This window comes from Hyperolius riggenbachi, chromosome 9, assembly GCF_040937935.1.
Source record: "Hyperolius riggenbachi isolate aHypRig1 chromosome 9, aHypRig1.pri, whole genome shotgun sequence".
NCBI lineage: Eukaryota > Metazoa > Chordata > Amphibia > Anura > Hyperoliidae > Hyperolius > Hyperolius riggenbachi.
In genome coordinates, this window is record NC_090654.1 from 116,153,253 (window position 1) to 116,175,237 (window position 21,985).

A 21,985-nucleotide genomic window follows, 5' to 3' on the forward strand; every position below is an offset into this window, starting at 1 on the left:
CCACTTTGCAGTTATTTATTTGTAAAAAATGTTTGACATCATGTATGATTTTCGTTCCACTTCTCACGTGTACACCACTTTGTATTGGTCTTTCACGTGGAATTCCAATGAAATTGATTCATGTTTGTGGCAGTAATGTGACAAAATGTGGAAAACTTCAAGGGGGCCGAATACTTTTGCAAGCCACTGTATATGTGTATATTGCCTCTTGCAATGGCCATGTGTCACTTCCTCTTCCTGCTTCACTCAGTGATGCTTTTTTCTAACTGAGAAGACAGGGGTGACCCAGAAGTTATAACATAGCCAAGAGGGCAGCCACGATTTTTAAATTGAAATCTAATGAAAACTATTTGGTGTAGAACGGTGATTCAGGCATCAAACGAAAGAGGAGAGCACAAGCTACAGGAAGGTATGCATCTTTAAGTGCTTTGCAGTACTGGTCGGAGTCTTAAAGGCATGCACATGAAAGGTGCTCGGCGTCCCTTTTAAAGAGTGCTTTCAGTATAAACACCTAGGACAACTGATGCAAGAGGGATATGGAGGTTGCCATATTTATTTCCAATTAAACAATACCAGTTGCCTGGCTATCCTGCCAATCCTCTGCTTCTAATTCTTTTAGCCATAGACCCTGAACAGACATGTGCAGATCAAATGTTTATAACATTGTTAGCTATGACAAGATTAGCGGCATGCTTGTTTCTAGTGTGATTCAGACACTATTTCAGCCAAATATATCAGCAGGGCTTCCAGGCAACTGGTATAGTTTAAAAGGAGATAAATATTGCAGCCATATTCTTCTCACTTCAGTTGTCCTTTAATGCCTCCAGGATCGGTGGGTTAGCATCAGACGCTTTCATGGGGCAAATAAAAGGAGGACAGGTTAAATGGGGGCATAGAATAAGGAAACCATAATAATAGGAATACAGGGGAAACTATTACAGTAAAATATACTGTTTAATCATGGCCACTTTTAAGACCACACCTTCTACATAATAAAAGTATTAATTTATCTTCCCCATTAAGCTCTTCTCCCTAATTTTTATTATTTATTTTCTCAGATCAAGGTGAAAATTACACACTGTATTTCAGAATCGATTGTGCAGATAAACCCATTCACCATAAATCAAAATTGTAAAAATGGGTTAATATCGTATGCCCTGTAGTCGCTAAGGCCTTGTTCACATTGCGTTCCGATCGCGTTGGACATTTTTTTTACGCATTTTTTTTTCGATTCCTGGCAATTTCTGTGCATTGGATGTTTTTGGTAAGCGTTTTTGTAAGTGCTTTTTTGGGCGTTTTGCTATTTCTAAGTGTCCTAGGCCTTATTTTTAAAGGGAAAAGGACCTAAAAATCCCAGAAACACTTCAAATTTAAATTTACAGGGAAAACGCCCACAAAATCGCTGGCAAAAGCGCTTTTTCTAGCTTTGCACTTTTCCTATACCCCCCCCCCCCCCCCCATTATTGCAAAATCGCCCCAAAATGGTCCATGCAGCGGTTTTCAAATCGTAAAGCGAATGGAATGCCCCAATCTGAACTAGCGCATAGGAAAGCCTGATTTAAACGCTTTCAGGGCGATTTTTAAAAAGCGTAAAAAAAAAAAGAAAATGAAAAAGCGCCTCTAGTGTGAACAAGCCCTAAGAGGTTAAAGTGACTGCAGTATCCCTTTAAGGCATGCTAGTTACCAAACGTTTAACATATTATGAAGACTACGGATCTGAGCTTTTTTGTCATGTTACTTTCTTAGTACAATAATTTAGTAGACCTATAGGGTACTGTGCCAAGTATGTCACTGTAATTATTATTTGTATTATCATTGCAAAAGCTTTTTTTTTCCTTTATAGTAACCAGTGATAATAAACTTGATATTCTATCCTTAGAACGCAGGTTACAGAAAATTAAAGGCCAGTCTCGTGAACTGACGTCTAAGGAAATGCTACATTCATTAGGCCAGGCAAAGAAGGAATGCTGGGATAGATTTATGCAGGAGACAGATGAACCTGAGGCTTATGTTGGAACAAGCGACACAGACAACAGGTATGTGTGAGCTCACCACTGTTTTGTAATTCCAAATTCCACAGTTTATAACAAAATACAAATACCAAATTTTGTGACTTCATTGCAGTTTCTGAAACCTTTGTTAATTCATGACATTATTGCTCTGATTTGCATGCACAGTTAGTAGCACACACCTTACCCAGGTAAAAATTATCTATCCTATCTATCTATCTATCTATCTATCTATTTATATCTGTAGGTAGTAAAAAGGCCAAAAAGTTTATACACTCCCAACACAACAGTTTATAGAATCACCAACTAGCAATGTTGTTCTGCTTGATCTGTTAACTTAAATCAATGCAGTTGTTATTGGAAATGGTCACACTGGGGACAATCTTAGAAACGTTATAAACACACATTGGGCTCTATTCTCAAAGACTTCCCGCATGCGGTAAAGTACATGCGGGAAGTTTGCACCCAAAATACCGGCAAGTTGGGATTCTCAAAATGTTCCGCATGTTTTTTCCGCATGCGGAAAAAGTGTGATAAAAGTGCGGGATTCATGCGGTAAAATTTCCACAAAAGTCGGTATTTTCCGCAATAAAAGATCAATTCTCAAAGATGTTCAGGCGCATCATTTCTTCGTTAATTACCGAATTTTTATCACCTACAAGTAGTAGGTGATATATTCCGCATCCCATTGACTTTAATGAAGTGTGGAGGCTTAAGGGCTGTGCTTGGTGGACTTTAACTTTTTTTTTTTAAACACTTTTTCATGCGACCTTTTTACCGCATGATTCCCGCATGAATAATGCCTGTTTCCGCATCTTTTTTCCCGCATGCGGAAAACATGCGGAAAATGTTAGTGAATGCTGAAAAAATGCGGAGTTTACCGCTGGCGGGAATTTAGCGCTAAAATTTTGCGGTACTTTTGGCTCTTTGAGAATAGAGCCCTATGCCTATGAGTGCTTTCTGAGAACTTTTCTGACCACTAGAGCTTTGAGCATTTTTTCTCTAACCATCTCAGTGTACGGCAGGAAAAGGAGAGACTCCAGGCTCCTCCTCCAAGGGAAACACAATTGACAAGAAGTTTAAAAGGCCCCCACCCCCTGCTACCCTCAGTATCTTGTGTTTCCGGCCTGCCGAGGACACAGTTGACAGCTTTAGTTTATTTATCTATTTGGCGACTTTGTGTAGCTATGCAGAGCAGTTTGTTTGGGATAAGATCCTATCCTGGCCTGTGATCAGGCGTTGGGAAGTTTATCCTGCCTGCAATAGTTAGACATAGTGCTTCTGTTCCCAGGTTGTCATCATGTCTGTGTGTGTTATGACGCTGGGAATCTCCCCCCTTCGGTAGCCTGAAGGGTCGCAGATGATCTCACTTAGCTCGGCCAGGTGGGCAGTTTGAGCGGTGAGTGCACGTGGGTGCACAGTGGCATCTGACAAGGGGGAGATGGCTAGGATGAGACGGCACCAACATTTTTGTATATGGACAACGCCGTCCTCCAGCAGCCGTAGGAAGTGATCACAGCAGAAGCTTAAGGATGTGGTACTTCCGGATCACTCCAGTATAATGGAGGAGACAGAGACGCCGGCTGAGCGGTTGCTGTTGCAAGTCATGGCGGATCCTCTGTCGGCAGACAACACGGTGATGTAGCGTTTACCATGTATTTGCTTGGGGGGAGAATCTGAGGGGACAGTACAAAGATTAGAATCCCTAAGTTTCTCTTTTCTCCAGATGGGGCTCAGCGATTGCTAAAAGCCCTTACCCCTGATCCTATTCCTGTGAGTTTACAGAAGTAATTTTCAGGTCTAGCATTTGCATAGGATTGTTACATGCTAGCTGTGGGGACTGATAATTATTTGCTGGGGAAATGCATTCACATGGCTGAGATTAGAGTGGTTTCCCTTGTATGTTTTGTGCTATTTCTTCTCCTGTGTCCAAACAAGCAAGCAATAGATGCAGGACTGGATGAAGGTGGAATGTTGCCATTGCAACAATAGGCTTCCCTGGGATTATAACAAATTAGCTGGTCAAGCCTGCACAGGAATAAAGTTGATTGGCAGAATTAGGGGTATAGAAACTTTCACCCAACAAATCTCTGAATAATTTCAGGTGGTCCCCTGATTTGCATTTGTGTGCAGATTATAATTTGCTTAGGCTGGTTAGCCCTGCATTTATTTGCTGAGACTTGTTAACCTTGATTTTCTTTGCATATGCTTGTTAGCCTTGCTTTCATTTTGCATAGGCTTGCAAGACTTAATTTCTTTTGCAGAGGCTTGTTAAGCCTTGCATTTATCTGCATATACTTGTCAGCTTTGCTTTTATTTACATATGCATGATAGCTTTGCTTCAATTTACAGAAGATTGTCAGCCTTGCATTTGCATTCATTAGCATTTATTTGCATATGCTTGTTAACCTTGCTTTCATGTGCATAGGCTCGCAAGACTTGACTTCTTTTGCAGAAGCTTGTTAAGCCTTGCATTTATTTGCATACGCTTGATAGCTTTGCTTTCATTTGCAGACGCTTGATAGCTTTGCTTTCATTTGCAGACGCTTGATAGCTTTGCTTTCATTTGCAGACGCTTGATAGCTTTGCTTTCATTTGCAGACGCTTGATAGCTTTGCTTTCATTTGCAGACGCTTGATAGCTTTGCTTTCATTTTGCAGACGCTTGATAGCTTTGCTTTCATTTTGCAGACGCTTGATAGCTTTGCTTTCATTTTGCAGACGCTTGATAGCTTTGCTTTCATTTTGCAGACGCTTGATAGCTTTGCTTTCATTTTGCAGACGCTTGATAGCTTTGCTTTCATTTTGCAGACGCGTGATAGCTTTGCGTTCATTTGCAGACGCTTGATAGCTTTGCTTTCATTTGCAGACGCTTGATAGCTTTGCTTTCATTTTGCAGACGCTTGATAGCTTTGCTTTCATTTTGCAGACGCGTGATAGCTTTGCGTTCATTTGCAGACGCTTGATAGCTTTGCTTTCATTTGCAGACGCTGGATAGCTTTGCTTTCATTTGCAGACGCTTGATAGTTTTGCTTTCATTTGCAGACGCTTGATAGCTTTGCTTTCATTTTGCAGACGCTTGATAGCTTTGCTTTCATTTTGCAGACGCTTGATAGCTTTGCTTTCATTCGCAGACGCTTGATAGCTTTGCTTTCATTTGCAGACGCTTGATAGCTTTGCGTTCATTTGCAGACGCTTGATAGCTTTGCGTTCATTTGCAGACGCTTGATAGCTTTGCGTTCATTTGCAGACGCTTGATAGCTTTGCGTTCATTTGCAGACGCTTGATAGCTTTGCGTTCATTTGCAGACGCTTGATAGCTTTGCGTTCATTTGCAGACGCTTGATAGCTTTGCGTTCATTTGCAGACGCTTGATAGCTTTGCGTTCATTTGCAGACGCTTGATAGCTTTGCGTTCATTTGCAGACGCTTGATAGCTTTGCGTTCATTTGCAGACGCTTGATAGCTTTGCGTTCATTTGCAGACGCTTGATAGCTTTGCGTTCATTTGCAGACGCTTGATAGCTTTGCGTTCATTTGCAGACGCTTGATAGCTTTGCGTTCATTTGCAGACGCTTGATAGCTTTGCGTTCATTTGCAGACGCTTGATAGCTTTGCGTTCATTTGCAGACGCTTGATAGCTTTGCGTTCATTTGCAGACGCTTGATAGCTTTGCGTTCATTTGCAGACGCTTGATAGCTTTGCGTTCATTTGCAGACGCTTGATAGCTTTGCGTTCATTTGCAGACGCTTGATAGCTTTGCGTTCATTCGCATAGGCCTGTTAGCCTTGCGTTCATTCGCATAGGCCTGTTAGCCTTGCGTTCATTCGCATAGGCCTGTTAGCCTTGCGTTCATTCGCATAGGCCTGTTAGCCTTGCGTTCATTCGCATAGGCCTGTTAGCCTTGCGTTCATTCGCATAGGCCTGTTAGCCTTGCGTTCATTCGCATAGGCCTGTTAGCCTTGCGTTCATTCGCATAGGCCTGTTAGCCTTGCGTTCATTCGCATAGGCCTGTTAGCCTTGCGTTCATTCGCATAGGCCTGTTAGCCTTGCGTTCATTCGCATAGGCCTGTTAGCCTTGCGTTCATTCGCATAGGCCTGTTAGCCTTGCGTTCATTCGCATAGGCCTGTTAGCCTTGCGTTCATTCGCATAGGCCTGTTAGCCTTGCGTTCATTCGCATAGGCCTGTTAGCCTTGCGTTCATTCGCATAGGCCTGTTAGCCTTGCGTTCATTCGCATAGGCCTGTTAGCCTTGCGTTCATTCGCATAGGCCTGTTAGCCTTGCGTTCATTCGCATAGGCCTGTTAGCCTTGCGTTCATTCGCATAGGCCTGTTAGCCTTGCGTTCATTCGCATAGGCCTGTTAGCCTTGCGTTCATTCGCATAGGCCTGTTAGCCTTGCGTTCATTCGCATAGGCCTGTTAGCCTTGCGTTCATTCGCATAGGCCTGTTAGCCTTGCGTTCATTCGCATAGGCCTGTTAGCCTTGCGTTCATTCGCATAGGCCTGTTAGCCTTGCGTTCATTCGCATAGGCCTGTTAGCCTTGCGTTCATTCGCATAGGCCTGTTAGCCTTGCGTTCATTCGCATAGGCCTGTTAGCCTTGCGTTCATTCGCATAGGCCTGTTAGCCTTGCGTTCATTCGCATAGGCCTGTTAGCCTTGCGTTCATTCGCATAGGCCTGTTAGCCTTGCGTTCATTCGCATAGGCCTGTTAGCCTTGCGTTCAATTCGCATAGGCCTGTTAGCCTTGCGTTCATTCGCATAGGCCTGTTAGCCTTGCGTTCATTCGCATAGGCCTGTTAGCCTTGCGTTCATTCGCATAGGCCTGTTAGCCTTGCGTTCATTCGCATAGGCCTGTTAGCCTTGCGTTCATTCGCATAGGCCTGTTAGCCTTGCGTTCATTCGCATAGGCCTGTTAGCCTTGCGTTCATTCGCATAGGCCTGTTAGCCTTGCGTTCATTCGCATAGGCCTGTTAGCCTTGCGTTCATTCGCATAGGCCTGTTAGCCTTGCGTTCATTCGCATAGGCCTGTTAGCCTTGCGTTCATTCGCATAGGCCTGTTAGCCTTGCGTTCATTCGCATAGGCCTGTTAGCCTTGCGTTCATTCGCATAGGCCTGTTAGCCTTGCGTTCATTCGCATAGGCCTGTTAGCCTTGCGTTCATTCGCATAGGCCTGTTAGCCTTGCGTTCATTCGCATAGGCCCGTTAGCCTTGCGTTCATTCGCATAGGCCCGTTAGCCTTGCGTTCATTCGCATAGGCCCGTTAGCCTTGCGTTCATTCGCATAGGCCCGTTAGCCTTGCGTTCATTCGCATAGGCCCGTTAGCCTTGCGTTCATTCGCATAGGCCCGTTAGCCTTGCGTTCATTCGCATAGGCCCGTTAGCCTTGCGTTCATGTCGCATAGGCCCGTTAGCCTTGCGTTCATTCGCATAGGCCCGTTAGCCTTGCGTTCATTCGCATAGGCCCGTTAGCCTTGCGCTCATTCGCATAGGCCCGTTTGCCTTGCGCTCATTCGCATAGGCCCGTTTGCCTTGCGCTCATTCGCATAGGCCCGTTTGCCTTGCGCTCATTCGCATAGGCCCGTTTGCCTTGCGCTCATTCGCATAGGCCCGTTTGCCTTGCGCTCATTCGCATAGGCCCGTTAGCCTTGCGCTCATTCGCATAGGCCCGTTAGCCTTGCGCTCATTCGCATAGGCCCGTTAGCCTTGCGCTCATTCGCATAGGGCCCGTTAGCCTTGCGCTCATTCGCATAGGCCCGTTAGCCTTGCGCTCATTCGCATAGGCTCGTTAGCCTTGCGCTCATTCGCATAGGCTCGTTAGCCTTGCGCTCATTCGCATAGGCTCGTTAGCCTTGCGCTCATTCGCATAGGCTCGTTAGCCTTGCGCTCATTCGCATAGGCTCGTTAGCCTTGCGCTCATTCGCATAGGCTCGTTAGCCTTGCGCTCATTCGCATAGGCTCGTTAGCCTTGCGCTCATTCGCATAGGCTCGTTAGCCTTGCGCTCATTCGCATAGGCTCGTTAGCCTTGCGCTCATTCGCATAGGCTCGTTAGCCTTGCGCTCATTCGCATAGGCTCGTTAGCCTTGCGCTCATTCGCATAGGCTCGTTAGCCTTGCGCTCATTCGCATAGGCTCGTTAGCCTTGCGCTCATTCGCATAGGCTCGTTAGCCTTGCAGCTCATTCGCATAGGCTCGTTAGCCTTGCGCTCATTCGCATAGGCTCGTTAGCCTTGCGCTCATTCGCATAGGCTCGTTAGCCTTGCGCTCATTCGCATAGGCTCGTTAGCCTTGCGCTCATTCGCATAGGCTCGTTAGCCTTGCGCTCATTCGCATAGGCCTGTTTGCCTTGCATTATTTTCAATCTTCAATCTACAGAGAATTGAAGCGATAAGCTTTTTGGGAGAACCAAAGACTGATTGGTCCAGATATGCATTTTAGATGGGACTCTTCTTCAGTCAGGGCCAACATTTTGGTCGAAAGGTGCTTCAGGCAGCAGTCCCTCCCTCATATGAGTAGGGGGTTACTTGCCTATCTCTCCTTTTCCTGCCGTACACTGAGATGGTTAGAGAAAGGTCAGTTTAGACTTACCTGGTAAAGATGTTTCTAAACATCTCAGTGTACGGCATACTACATCCCTCCCTCTATGCTGCCTTCTATCCTTTCTTCCTGACTTTTTTTGCACTGTTTTGGTGTGGATTGAGCAGTAGACAGGAGTCTGGGTCACGTTTGGGTGTCTCATTGGCCGGATTTCTTGTCTATATACTGAGGGTAGCAGGGGGTGGGGGCCTTTTAAACTTCTTGTCAATTGTGTTTCCCTTGGAGGAGGAGCCTGGAGTCTCTCCTTTTCCTGCCGTACACTGAGATGTTTAGAAACATCTTTACCAGGTAAGTCTAAACTGACCTTTTTAACAAAAACTCGCTCCGTTGACTTGCATCAAAATTGCGGTAAAATTGCTGCTGTTGCGATTTTTTTTTTTTTGATTTTTTTTTTTTTTTTTCCCTTGTGATTTTAATGCAAGTTAATGGGAGTGTTTTTTAAAAACGGGCAGAAAGCTCTGATGGTCAAAAAAGCACTCCGAACGTGCTTGTAGTGTGTCTACAGCCTTAAAGGGGCACTACAGCGAAAAATTGTAAAATTTAAAATATGTGCAAACATAGACAAATGAGAAGTACATTTTTTTCCAGAGTAAAAGGAGCCATACATTACTTTTCTCCTATGTTGCTGTCACTTAATGTAGGCAGTAGAAATCTGACATAAGTGACAGGTTTTGGGCTAGTCCATCTCTTCATAGGCGATTCTCAGCAAGACTTTTATTCTTTATAAAGATATTCCCTAAAAAGTATTTATACAAAGATACTGGCCGGCTTCCCTGCTCCCTACACCGTTTTTTTGGTAGTTGGACACAGTAACTGCCATTCACTAAGTGGTTTTGAAAATAAATATATCCCTGAGAATCCCCTATAATGAGATGGACTAGTGACACTAGTCCAAAACCTGTCACTTCTGTCAGATTTCTACAACTTACTGTAAGTGACAGCAATATAGTAGAAAAGTAATTTATGGCTCCTTTTACTCTGAAAAAAATGTGCTTCTTATTTGTATATATTTGTACATATTTAAAATTTTACACTTTTTCGCTGTAGTGCCCCTTTAATCTAAGGTTGGTTGATTGTTTTGTTTGTTTTTTTATAAAAAAAAGATAAATACTCTTTGACTTTTTTGGGGGGGGGGGGGGGAATTATAATTGAGCATGCCCAAAATGTTCTCTGAGGTGTGTACACACGTCTGGTTTTTCCAAACGACCGGTCGTTTGGACGTCAAATCAGGTATGTGTACAAACCGTTGTTCAGCTGATAATGCTGGTTTTGACGGATCCGTTTGGCGGATCGGTCAAAATCAATCTTATCAGCCGAACGATCGTTTGTACACATGCCGTTTTGAAAAATCAGAGGTGTGTACGTACCTTTACATTCATGATTAGTGGTTGGCTGAAGCTGTTATCGCATAGTTATAATCTCAAAGCCCCAGATGGCCTTGATCTAAGATTTACATACCCTTGACGTTTTGACCTGATAATATACACACACATTGACACACAGTGATTAATTTTCTAACAAGGGTAATTATCAACACCTGTAACTTCTTTACCTGTAGGTACAGTAGTCCTCTTTATTAAAAAAAAATAAAAAAATCATTGAGACAATGCTGTACAGCACACTCTTCTGGAATTTGATGATACTAAAAATCATAAGTTTTAGTTCCCATTCTGATGAAGATGGAAAATCCCCATGATTGACTTATTAGCTTTACCTTGGAATAGCAAAATGTTGTTCCTTTCCTCTTCACCACTTCTTTTCAGAAGCTTACATAGTTGCCTTAGCAATCACTTGGCCACAGCAGCCTCTGTATGCATTTTCTTGTGTTCCATCTAATTCTACGGGATCTAAGGAGAATTCAGGAGGAATAGGTGAAGGTCATTCTGGTTCTCCAGAAGTGCATGGTTCCCAGTACTTCAAAGCCACTGGACCTTTTCTGAGATTATTCATCAGGCAGGAATTGCTGCAATAAAGAACAATGCTCCATCTGAAACCTTAGATGCTGCAGTTAATAGTCTGGATCTTGAAATGATTCATAAATGCTAAGGGTTGTTCAGATTGTTGATCAAACTTCTCAAGTCCTAATCCAGTTACTAGAAAAATAAATAGCAAAGTACAGGCAGTTTGTTTTTTTTCTTAAAGGGACACGGGGGTGGGGGGGGGGGGGGGGGTCAGGGGAAAATTAGTTGAACTTACCCGGGGCTTCTAATGGTCCCCACAGACATCCTGTGCCCACGCAGCCACTCCCCAATGTTCCGGCCCGCCTCCGGTTCACATCTGGAATTTCAGACTTAAGTCTGAAAACCACTGCGCCTGCGTTGCCGTGTCATCACTCCCGCTGATGGCACCAGGAGCGTACTGTGCAGGCCCATTATGGTCTGTGCCTGCGCCGTGCGCTCCTGGTGACATCAGGGGAAGCGAGGACACGGCAACGCAGGCGCAGTGGTTTTCAGACTTAAGTCTGAAATTCCAGATGTGAACCGGAGGCGGGGCCGGAGCATCAGTGAGTGGCTGCACGGGTACAGGATATCTGCGGGGGACCATTAGAAGCCCTGGGTAACTTCAACTCAATTTCCCCCAACTCCCCCCCCCCCCCCCCCCTCCCTGCCCCCACAGTATCCCTCTAAGAGTTGGTTCAGATGGACGCTTGCAGAGCGTTTACCGCAAGCGTTCGGAACGTCGCGGTAAACGCTTACATTCAAGTGAATGGGAGCGTTTTACACCAAGCTTTTGCACGCTTTTACCTGAAAGCGGCGTTCGGGTCCCGATTTTCGTTTGCGTTCGAGCTGCCCCTGGAAGCGACATGTAGCTTCCAGGGAGTGGCCAACCGCGACGGCTAATGTTCCCCTAGGGGGGAAAAAAACGCGACCGAAGGCTACTGAAAGCCTGACCGCGCAGCCGCCGCAACGCCCCCAGACGCGACGCCACGCAGACGTCCGTCTGAACCAGCCCTAACTCCAGGGGACAGAAGTGGCAGGGGACAGAAGTCTCCCTGAGCCAATCCGTGCATATCCGCCGAGAATGATCACTTTTTTTGTTCAAAAACCGGTGATCATTCTCAATTGGTGCTTCCTGTCGCCGATCATTAGATTAATGAATGGGAACTTTGTTCCCATTGATTCATCTCCCCTCTAGGCCACCGTGATCGCAGGCATCAATAAGATGGCTGCGTTACTTCCGAGTAACACAGCTATACATTACTTTCAATTATGCGTACTTATTGTACGCTTATAGGAAATAATGCGCAAGGACATCTTGTGGCCAAATAGTAATAGTACACCTTGATACATTAGTGAATAATTTTTTCTCTATATGTATGCCAAGAGGGTTCATTATTATTATCTATTATTATTATTATTATATTATGGGCATGGCAGTAGTGATGGATGTAAAACTGAAAAAAATGCATCTTTATTTCCAAATTTAAATATTGTCACCATACATTGTACTAGGGATATAATTTAAATGTTGCAATAACCGGTACAAATGGGCAAATAAAATGTGTGACTTTTATTCACAGGAGAACATTTTATTTTAAAACTATAATGGCCGAAACTGAAAAATGAATTTTTTTTTCCCTTTTTTTCTTTTTTTTTTTTTTTTTTTCCCCCCTTTTCTGATTATTCCCATTAAAATGCATTTAGAATGAAATAAGTCTTAGCATAATGTACTACCCAAAGAAAGCCTAATTTGTGGCGGGAAAAAACAAGGTCTAGATTATTTTGTTGTGCTTAGCAGTGATAAAGTTATTGGGGAATGAAAGGTAGGAGCGCTGAAATGTGAACATTTCTCTCGTCCGTATGGTGAAAACAACCTGTTGGCTGAAATGGTTAAACAGAGGTATATCACTGTTCGGTGACAAGCATTTTAGAATTTCTCCCGACATTGGTCCTTAAGGCATTATTAAAACAAAAAAAGGTGTACATGAATAAATAGATCTTCTCCATGACCTTGTCTTTTCTAGATTGTATATTACAATTTTTTTTTGTGTCATATGAAGAGTTGTCTGAAAAAGCTAGATTTATGATTTCCTTCTTTCTGACATAGTAGATACACAGTGCATCCAGAAAGTATTCACAGCACACAATACAAACCTGCCTCGGAGGTCTACAGACAACTCCTTTGACGTCATCCTTGGTTTGTGCTTTCAAATGAACTGTCAACTGTGGGGACCTCCTATAGAGTGGTGTTTGCCTTTTCAAATCATGTCAAATCGGCTGATTTTACCACAGATTGACTCCAATTAAGCTGCAGAAACCTCTCAACTATGATCAGGGAAAATGGGATGCACCTGAGCTCAATTTTGAGCTTCATGGCAAAGGCTGTACTTTCTCATTTTTTTTTTGTTTTGTTTGTTTGTTTGTTTTTTTAATAAATTTACCAAAACCTCAAGTACATTTTTCACATTGTCATTATGGGGTGTTGTGTGTAGAATTAAGGGAAACAAAGAATGTAATCCATTTTGGATTTTCCAGGGGGGGGGCAAAAAGGCAGGGAAGAAGGGGTGTGGTGAAGACTCTAGTGAATTTGTGCGGCGCGTGCAGCCCGCCGAAAAATATGAGGCTTACGTTGTGTGGCGCGTATAGCGCGTCGGCTGAAAAATGGGTGTGGCCATGGACCAGAATGTGGGTGTGGCCATGAGGGGAGACAAATTTACATGAACTTGGCAATGTGGAACATTAGATTAGGACAGTGGAGGCCGAGTGCCCAAACTGCAACCCAAAAGTCACTAGTCTGTCTATCGCAAAGGGCCCGTTTCCACTATCGCGAATCCGCATGCGTTTCCCGCATGCGGATTCGCACAGTCAGTACAAGTGGATGGGACTGTTTCCACTTGTGCGTTTCCCCGCACGTTTTTCTGTGCAGAAAAAATCTGCAGGGTAGGGTCCTCAGAATTCGCCTGCGTGTGGAATGCAGGCGAATCGCACGCAATGTATTTAATAGGGAAATCGCATGCGTTTTCCCCATGCGTTTTTTGCCGCGATTTCGCATGGGTATTAATGTTAATTTACACAGGCAGTGACATGGTTAAATTCGCATACAGCCTTACCTATGCGAAATCGCGGCAAAAAAACGCATGCGGAATCGCACCCGCATGCGATTTGCCTGCGGTGATTCGCCGGCGATTCCGCAACGCTATAGTGGAAACGGGCCCAAAGTGGCAACAGCAATTTAAACTAAATACAAACGTTTTAACTCATACATGAACATTATGGAAAATCCAAGTTAAAAATAAACTGTGAAGATAAACAATTTCATCCATCCTACTCCTGAAAAATGTATTCTTTTTTTTTTATTTTAGAACCTCCCAGTTTTATTTTCTGTTTTAAAAAGCTAAGAAAGTAGGTTTAATGCTATTGTCTCATATGATGATGATGATTCAGCTTCAACCTTATGCTGCATACACACTTGAGATAAAAGTCTTTGGAAAAGGCAAGATCACAGACCAATTTTACCCCATTCCATATAGTATGAGAGCCATACTCTACACAGTCTATTCTATGGAGCTGCACTCCCCATAAGATAAAATCTTTGCAAGATGCTGTACACATTCAAAAGATCATTATCTGCAAAAGATCTCTTCCTACAATAGATCCATTCCTGCAAAATGCATTCATAGTCTTTGAGATCTGCAGATCCTCATACACACCTTGTTTAACCCCCCTGGCGGTATGAAAAATTCCACCAGGGGGCAGCGCAGCAGTTTTTTTTTGTTTTTTTTTTTTAAATCATGTAGCGAGCCCAGGGCTCGCTACATGATAGCCGCTGCTCAGCGGCATCCCCCCAGCCCCGCCGATCGCCTCCGGCGATAGGCGATCAGGAAATCCCGTTCAAAGAACGGGATTTCCTGGAGGGCTTCCCCCGTCGCCATGGTGACGGGGCGGGATGACGTCAGCGACGTCGGGACGTCATTGGGAGTCCCGAACAACCCCTCGGCGCTGCCTGGCACTGATTGGCCAGGCAGCGCACGGGATCTGGGGGGGGGGGGCGCGCGCCGCAGCAGATAGCGGCGATCGGGCGGGGGCCGGCGGCGATCAGAGTGCTGGCGCAGCTAGCAAAGTGCTAGCTGCGTCCAGCAAAAAAAAAATTATGAAAATCGGCCCAGCAGGGCCTGAGCGGCACCCTCCGGCGGCTTACCCCGTGTCCAGCACGGGGTTACCGCTAAGGAGGTTAACAGACTTCATCTGCATATCTGGCAATCATCTGCAGAACTGAAAATCCATCCTGGTGGATCTGATCTGCAGATGATTGCCTGTTAAACAAGGTGTGTATGATGATCTGCAGATCTCATAGACTATGAATGCATTTTGCAGGAATGGATCTATTGCAGGAAGAGATCTTTTGCAGATAATGATCTTTTGAATGTGTACGGGCATCTTTGTGTGCAGCATCTTGCAAAGATTTTATCTGATGGGGAGTGCAGCTCTATAGAATAGAATGTGTAGAGTATGGCTCTCATACTACATGGAATGGGGTATAATTGGTCTGTGATCTTGCCTTTTCCAAAGACTTTTATCTCAAGTGTGTATGCAGCATTAGTCTCGCAGTTAGCAATCATGTGACCCCCAAAAAAGACAAATTCAGCAATCGTGATGCCCCCAACAAGACAAATTCAGCAGTCATGAAGCACATAAATAGACAGCATTTCACATAAATAGGCAGAATGCCCCCTTAATATGGTAGACACTTCATACCTGGCTTCTCAATTCTCCTCTACTGGCTGCTGTGCCTGTCTGGCAATAGTGTTTTTGGCTGGATTGGGGATGATTTGTGGGCTGAAAGGCCTTGCGGTGATGCTGTGGCTGGGCTGGCTGGCGGTGATGCTGGGTTGTGCTTGGCTGGTCGAAGTAAATGCTGGCCTGACTGGCGGTGATGCTGTGGCCTTTTTGACAGTGATTCTGGGCTGGTGGTGATGCTGGGCTGGCTGGCCTGGATAGTTTAGTTAGTGACACGTGCCCCCCTAATTTAGGTAGCGCCAGGAGCCCCCCAGGTTAGGAAGTGACAGGCGCTCCCCAGGTTAGGAAGTGACAGGTGCCCCAGATTAGGTAGTGACAGGGACCCCCCCCAGGTAAGGTAGTGACAGGGACCCCCCTAGGTTAGGTAGTAGTGACAGGGACCCCCCCAGGTTAGGTAGTAGTGACAGGGACCCCCAGTTTAGGTAGTGACAGGGACCTCCCAGGTTAGGTAGTAGTGACAGGGACCCCCAGGTTAGGTAGTGACAGGGACCCCCCAGGTTAGGTAGTAGTGACAGGGTTCCCCCCAGGTTAGGTAGGGACAGGGTTCCCCCCAGGTTAGGTAGGGACAGGGTTCCCCCCCAGGTTAGGTAGAGACAGGGTTCCCCCCAGGTTAGGTAGTGACAGGGACCCCCCCAGGTTAGGTAGTAGTGACAGGGACCCCCAGTTTAGGTAGAGACAGGTGCCGCCCAGGTTAGGTAGTGACCAGGCACCCACCAGATTAGGTAGTGACAGGGACCCCCCAGGTTAGGTAGTGACAGGGACCCCCCTGTGAGCAGAGCGGCCAGCCAGCGTCAGATCGTGCTGCGGATGCGGGCGGCTATCGCTGATCATCAGCCAGCTGCCCGCCCGGTGCCCAGCTGCAGCCCAGCCTGTGTCAGAGTCGGTGAGAGTCGAGAGACTCATAAGGCAGTGCAGCAGCAGCAGGACTGTCGGCCGCGACCTCCTCATACTTCCGGGTTTGGCAGTCTGGGGGGGGGGGTCGCAGCAGCTGGCTAGGGGAGGGCCAATGCCCTATTTTGCCAGACGTGCGGACATCCATGGTCACGACGGATCTTTAAGATCCCCGATGACTCCCGTGCAATGTACCGCGATTGCTTGAAGTCTCATTTGTGCCTGTTGTGTTATGTGGCGCATACCCGCCGGCCAGAAGATGGATAGGGATGAGCACTCGTCGTCAGGGAGATGTCGTTGGATCGATCTCCCTGCATCGCGAGATGAGTAAATGGTTTCAGGTGGCTGTCTTGGAAGATACCAACTCCAGTAAGTCATTCATGGCCTTGCCTCCTAAGGTAGACCTGTGGCAAGGCTGAGCAGAGAACTCCTGTTTACTTGAAAGCTGGCTAAGAAACCTATAGGGGGTTGGCTGAATTATACATTTGATGCCTTTACTGTTTTTGTAGTTTTTTATTTTACATGTCTAATAATGTTTCACTTTACTTTTCTCAATTCCATAATTGTATTGCGTGACTCATTCAGAAATGATTTAGTTAATAAAAAAACAATACCTATTCCTCTTCCACCCAACTATTTTTATCTTACAACACTTATTTCAACCCATTACCTGAACATGACATGATATAAAATCACAGCTCATTACCCTTGCTTAATCTTGTTTCGGCTCTTTTTCCTTTAGCTGCCTAAGCCTATTGATTTCTTCCCTTTTTTCAATTCTCACTTTCCCAGCACACTGGAACATTTAAAGCGGTGGCTGCAGCCAGAGAAAGTTGCACTAAATGCAGAGGAAGTACAGTGTCTCATACCTGGCGAGACTCCTTTGACACCCAGTGAGAAGGATCAGGATCCTGCAGCTGCGGAGCCCTGAAGTGGTTTATTCAACTGCTGCCTGTTATTCATCTGATCTTCTCCTAATATCCGGACAGTTGGTGGGAAGTGTTTGTTGGTGGATGAACCTGTCTTATGCTGGGAATACACGATGCGTTTTTGCGTTCGTTTTTGCCGTCGTTTTCGCTTTCAATCGATTCTACTCTCGATTCACTGCTCGATTCCCCTCTCGATTCCTTATCTCTTCTTATCAATTACATTCACTTGAATGAGGAGAATCGAAACGAAAGTAGAATCGACCAGATCCAACAGGTTGGAATTTATCTATCGAACCCATCTATCTAAAGTAAAAACTTAACGTGTATTCCCAGCATTACAGATGAGCCCTTTCATTCCATTTGTATAGAGAGAAAAGCTGTGCGATGTAATTTCTTTCCCAAAAATCTTTTGTATTTGATGAAACACAAGTCATTTCATTTACATAAATACGGTAACTTTTGTTCTCTTAATATTAATAGTTATAGTTCTGTCTTAGTGCAAGTCTAAGAAATGTGTGTGAGAAGTGCCCACATCAAGTGTACTTGTAATCCACACAGAATGGAACGTGTATCTGAACAAAATAGATGTGTAAATCAATTGTAGAACATCTCTCCAGTATCTCTTCTCAGTGTTTAATATCCAGTATAGATTACTTACTTACTGCCTCATTGCTGAATGTAAAGTGCACCTGAGACAGCAGGAAATAAACGTTTTATGCATATGTGGGTCTTCCTCCAGGCCCCTCCAAGCCGATAGCTCCCTCATCCTCCTGGACCTATCGGTAGAAGCTCCATTATCTTTGCGTATTGGGGCGTCCTGGACATGTGCGGCGTGGAGCATTCTGCGCCTACACAGTACTACTGCACATGTGCAGAATGCTCCTGGCAGTGGGAGTGAGATGGGGAGCGCACGCGGGCAGACTGCGTCTGCAGCATCTGTCCGAAGGTAACGGAGCTTCTACCGATGGACCCAGGTGGCGGAGGATGCCGGCGAAGGAACAATCTGTGTTAAGGGGGCTGGAGGAAGGCCCAGGTATGTATAAAACTTTCATGTCCCATCGTCTCGGGTACACTTTAAGGGAGTCATTTCAACAGGAAGCTGATGCTAAGGCTTCTGTTTTCCCGCTAAAACAAAGTGTGTCTTGAGCAATAATGTATGCCTTGTCACTACCGATATCCCTGAACTTAAAGGAAATCTGGAAGCTCCTTAGGTAGAAAATTTGGATATTTTTACCTGAGGAGAGGGAAGACTCTGGATCCCACAGAGGCTTCCCCTGTTCTCCATTCCAGTGCTGGGACCCCCAAAGTTCTGGTGCTTGCCTGCACTGTGCACACACAGACAGCTCATGCCTGTCCAGTAGCACAGAGCTGCCACCACAGAGCTGCCCTTGTTTACTGGCTTGTGGGGTTCTCAGTACTGGAATGGCAAGGAGAATGGTGACGGGGAAATTTCTGGAGCATCCAGAGGTTTCCCTCTCCTGGGGTAAGTACCCAAAATGGGCTCTTTTTTTCCTTTCAGGTTTACTTTTATGAAGCTTGGCTTGTAGGAATACAGAAGGTAATCTACAGCAAGCGAACGGTTGTACTTGATCATTTGCCAACTGTAGGGAGAGGGCTATGGAGGCTGCCATATGTATTTCCTTTTAAACAATACCAGTTACCTAGCAGTCCTGCTGATCTATTTAAATGCAGTAGTGTTTGACCCATAATTACACCAGAAACAAGCATGCAGCTAATCTTGTCAGATCTGACAATAATGTCAGAAACACCTGATCTGCTGTATGCTTGTTCAGGGTCTGTGGCTAAAAATATTAGAGGCAGAGGATCAGCAGGACAGCCAGGCAACTGGTATTGCTTAAAAGGAAATAAATATGGCAGCCTCCATGTCCCTTTCGCTTCAGTTGTCCTATAATGTATATTGCCATGGCAAAAGGGTCATCATAGTAGGGCACTGTGAGGGGGGGGAGGGGTGTCGGATTATGTATTATCCTCTTCTGCGTATTGGACCTATCTACTCTCTTGCCCTTACTTGACAGCCCTCCTCCTCTGCCCCCTCCCCACTTGTGATTCTGCTCCACCCTAATGTTGGGGAAGAGGGCTGGATAGGAGCCCTCCCCTTCATGTAATACATGATGTCCTCATGTAGAGGGCTACAACAAAACCTTGAGAATGATGCGCAGTGCATTACAGCAAGGCTGCCCACGTGTAGATTTCACTGTCACAAGCAAGTTCAGTACCACCTAAAAGGACAACTGTAGTGAGAAGAATATGGAGGCTGCTATATTTACTTCCTTTTAAACAATACCAGTTGCCTGGCAGCCCTGCTGATCTCTATTTGGCTGCAGTAGTGTCTGAATAACACCAGAAACAAGCCTGAAGCTTATAGTGTCAGATCTGACAATGTCAGAAACACCAGATCTGCTGCATGCTTGTTCAGGGTCTATGGATAACAGTATTAGAGGCTGAGGATCAGCAGGATAGCCAAGCAACTGGTATTATTTAAAAGTGTGAGTGTGAAGTTTGTTCTCCCCTGAGTCACTTACAAAAATAGTGTCTGAGATGCGTAACTAAGAGAGTCTTTAGTACATAGGACAACATACACTATAATGCTAATATTAATGACATAAGGTTTTTTTTTTTTCGTTTTTGTTTTTTTTTCTCCCCCTTTTCTTTAAAGCACCCTCTACACCATTAAATTCCAGGCGCGATCGCTGGAATTCAATTAGATCGGTTAAATCCGACATGCCAGTTCTGGATTCGATCGATCGTGTGATCGATTTGCATTGTAAACTATTCCAAAATTGATCACACGATCGATCGAATCCTGATCAGACATGTCAGATTTAATCGATCTAATCGACTTTGATCCAATCGAATTCGATCGATCGCGCCTGGAGTTGAATGGTGTAGAGGGGGCTTAATGCTGCTCCGCTCGTGTAAGTGCTCAGCAGTAACAGTCTATTTGATGACCTTTGTGTGGCTTACTGCAGTGGATTGCACTAAAGAATCTAATTGCCGAGTATATCACAACAATGGGTCTTCCTCACAAGCAAAGTAAATTAGGAAACTCTACAGTTTCCCTTTTCTTTTCATCTCCTTTATAACGATTTACATTGCTGGTAGGCAATAGATGACAGTTATCCAATGCTGTGCCACAAATATTGATCAATTATTAAACCATGCATCTTAACAACTAACGCTTGGATTATAACGCTGGACATACTGTTGACAAGTTACTTTGGTAATTATCATCCTCACCAGGTGCAGACTGAGATGATCTGTTGTCATGGTGCACAGATTGCACAATACTACTTATTAGGCTTTCTACAGACTATAATGTTGACATAATCCCACTGTCCACAGGACCTTGTTTTTCCTGGGACAGCTGTTCTAACACTGAGGCCTGGAACCCACTGAAATCCGCAAACGCAACCGCTAGCGTTTTGTCTGAGCGGTTTGCAAGCGGATTCATGCGCGTTTTTGGTCGTGTTTTGCAACATTGTATTTTTTTGCCCAGCGGGTGTGTAGCGTTTTGCGTTTTTATCCTGATTGGTCCTGTGAATTATTTTTCATTTTGTTACAGTGTGCTGAACCGCAAAACGCTAGCAAAACCGCTCAGTTTAGGTTTTGCTGAGCGTTTCCGCTAGCGGTTCAATACTTTACATTGAAGCGCTAACGCTCCCAAAATGCTGCACGTCCTGCGTTTGCGTTTCTGAGAAACGCAAATGCTCCTGTGGAAGTTGCCCCATCCATTAACATTAGCCCAGCGTTTTGGCAAACTGCTAGCGTATCGCAGTGCTGCCAAAACGCTGCCAAAAGCGCTCCTGTGGGTTCCAGCCCTAATGGTACAGTAACGTTAGATTTTCCTGTTTTTTTTTAACAAGACGATCGAATTGAACGAAAGTTGAAAATATTTTTTTTGTCGATCAAGAAAAACGAACGATTATTCCCATGTTTTTTTTTTCTATAAAAATCTGATCAGACATGTTGGAAAAATCTTTATATTCGATCTAATGGAATAAGCGAACTAAATTATCTATTCGGGGGAAAAAAATGAAAAATTGTACCATGTATGGGCACTAGGGCACATCAATGAGATGCAAATACTTCTGAAATTATGCAAATTTTATACAAATATATGCAGCTTGAAAAAGGACCAATCAATTTAAACCTGGGTTTAAATTGGTTGGTCAATTTTCAAGTTGCATATATTTGCATCAACTTGGAAGAATTTGCATATCTGTGATCATCCCTAATGGGCACCTTAATGCTACATACACACTTGAGATAAAAGTCTTTGGAAAAGGCAAGATCACAGACAAATTGTACCCCCTTCCATGTAGTATGAGAGCCTTACTCTACACAGTCTATTCTATGGAGCTGCACTCCCCATCAGATACAATCTTTGCAAGATGCTGTACACAAAGATGCCTGTACACATTCAAAAGATCATTATCTGCAAAAGATCTGTTCCTGCGAAAGATCCATTCCTGCAAAATGCATTCATAGTCTGATATCTGCAGATCCTCATACACACCTTGTTTAACAGACAATCATCTGCAGATCATCTGCAGATCAGATCCACCAGGATGTATTTTCAGATCTGCAGATGATTGTGTGATCTGCAGATGAATGTCAGTTAAACAAGGTGTGTATGATGATCTGCAGATCTCATAGACTATGAATGCAATTTGCAGGAATGGATCTTTTGCAGGAACAGATCTTTTGCAGATACTGATCTTTTGAATGTCTACAGCATCTTTGTGTGAAGCATCTTGCAAAGTTTTTTTTCTGATGGGGAGTTCAGCTCCATAGAAAATACTGTGAA

General features: G+C 44.6%; 1 protein-coding gene across 3 annotated transcripts in view; it reads left to right on the forward strand.

Annotated features, from left to right (window-relative positions):
* The window catches only part of CCDC32 (coiled-coil domain containing 32), a 44,457-nt gene extending 22,907 nt beyond the window's left edge, over positions 1-21,550 (forward strand). Inside the window, exons 3-4 of one of the 3 annotated variants that reach the window (XM_068253391.1) lie at positions 1,880-2,036; positions 12,648-12,890. In XM_068253391.1, coding sequence (XP_068109492.1) covers positions 1,880-2,036; positions 12,648-12,726 — 236 coding nt within the window. In that variant the 3' untranslated portion in view covers positions 12,727-12,890. Of the gene's footprint in view, positions 1-1,879; positions 2,037-12,647; positions 12,891-17,020 lie in introns of those variants that run through there. The other 2 variants (XM_068253392.1, XM_068253389.1) reach the window with 2 other exon arrangements.
* Positions 21,551-21,985: the final 435 nt, after the last annotated feature.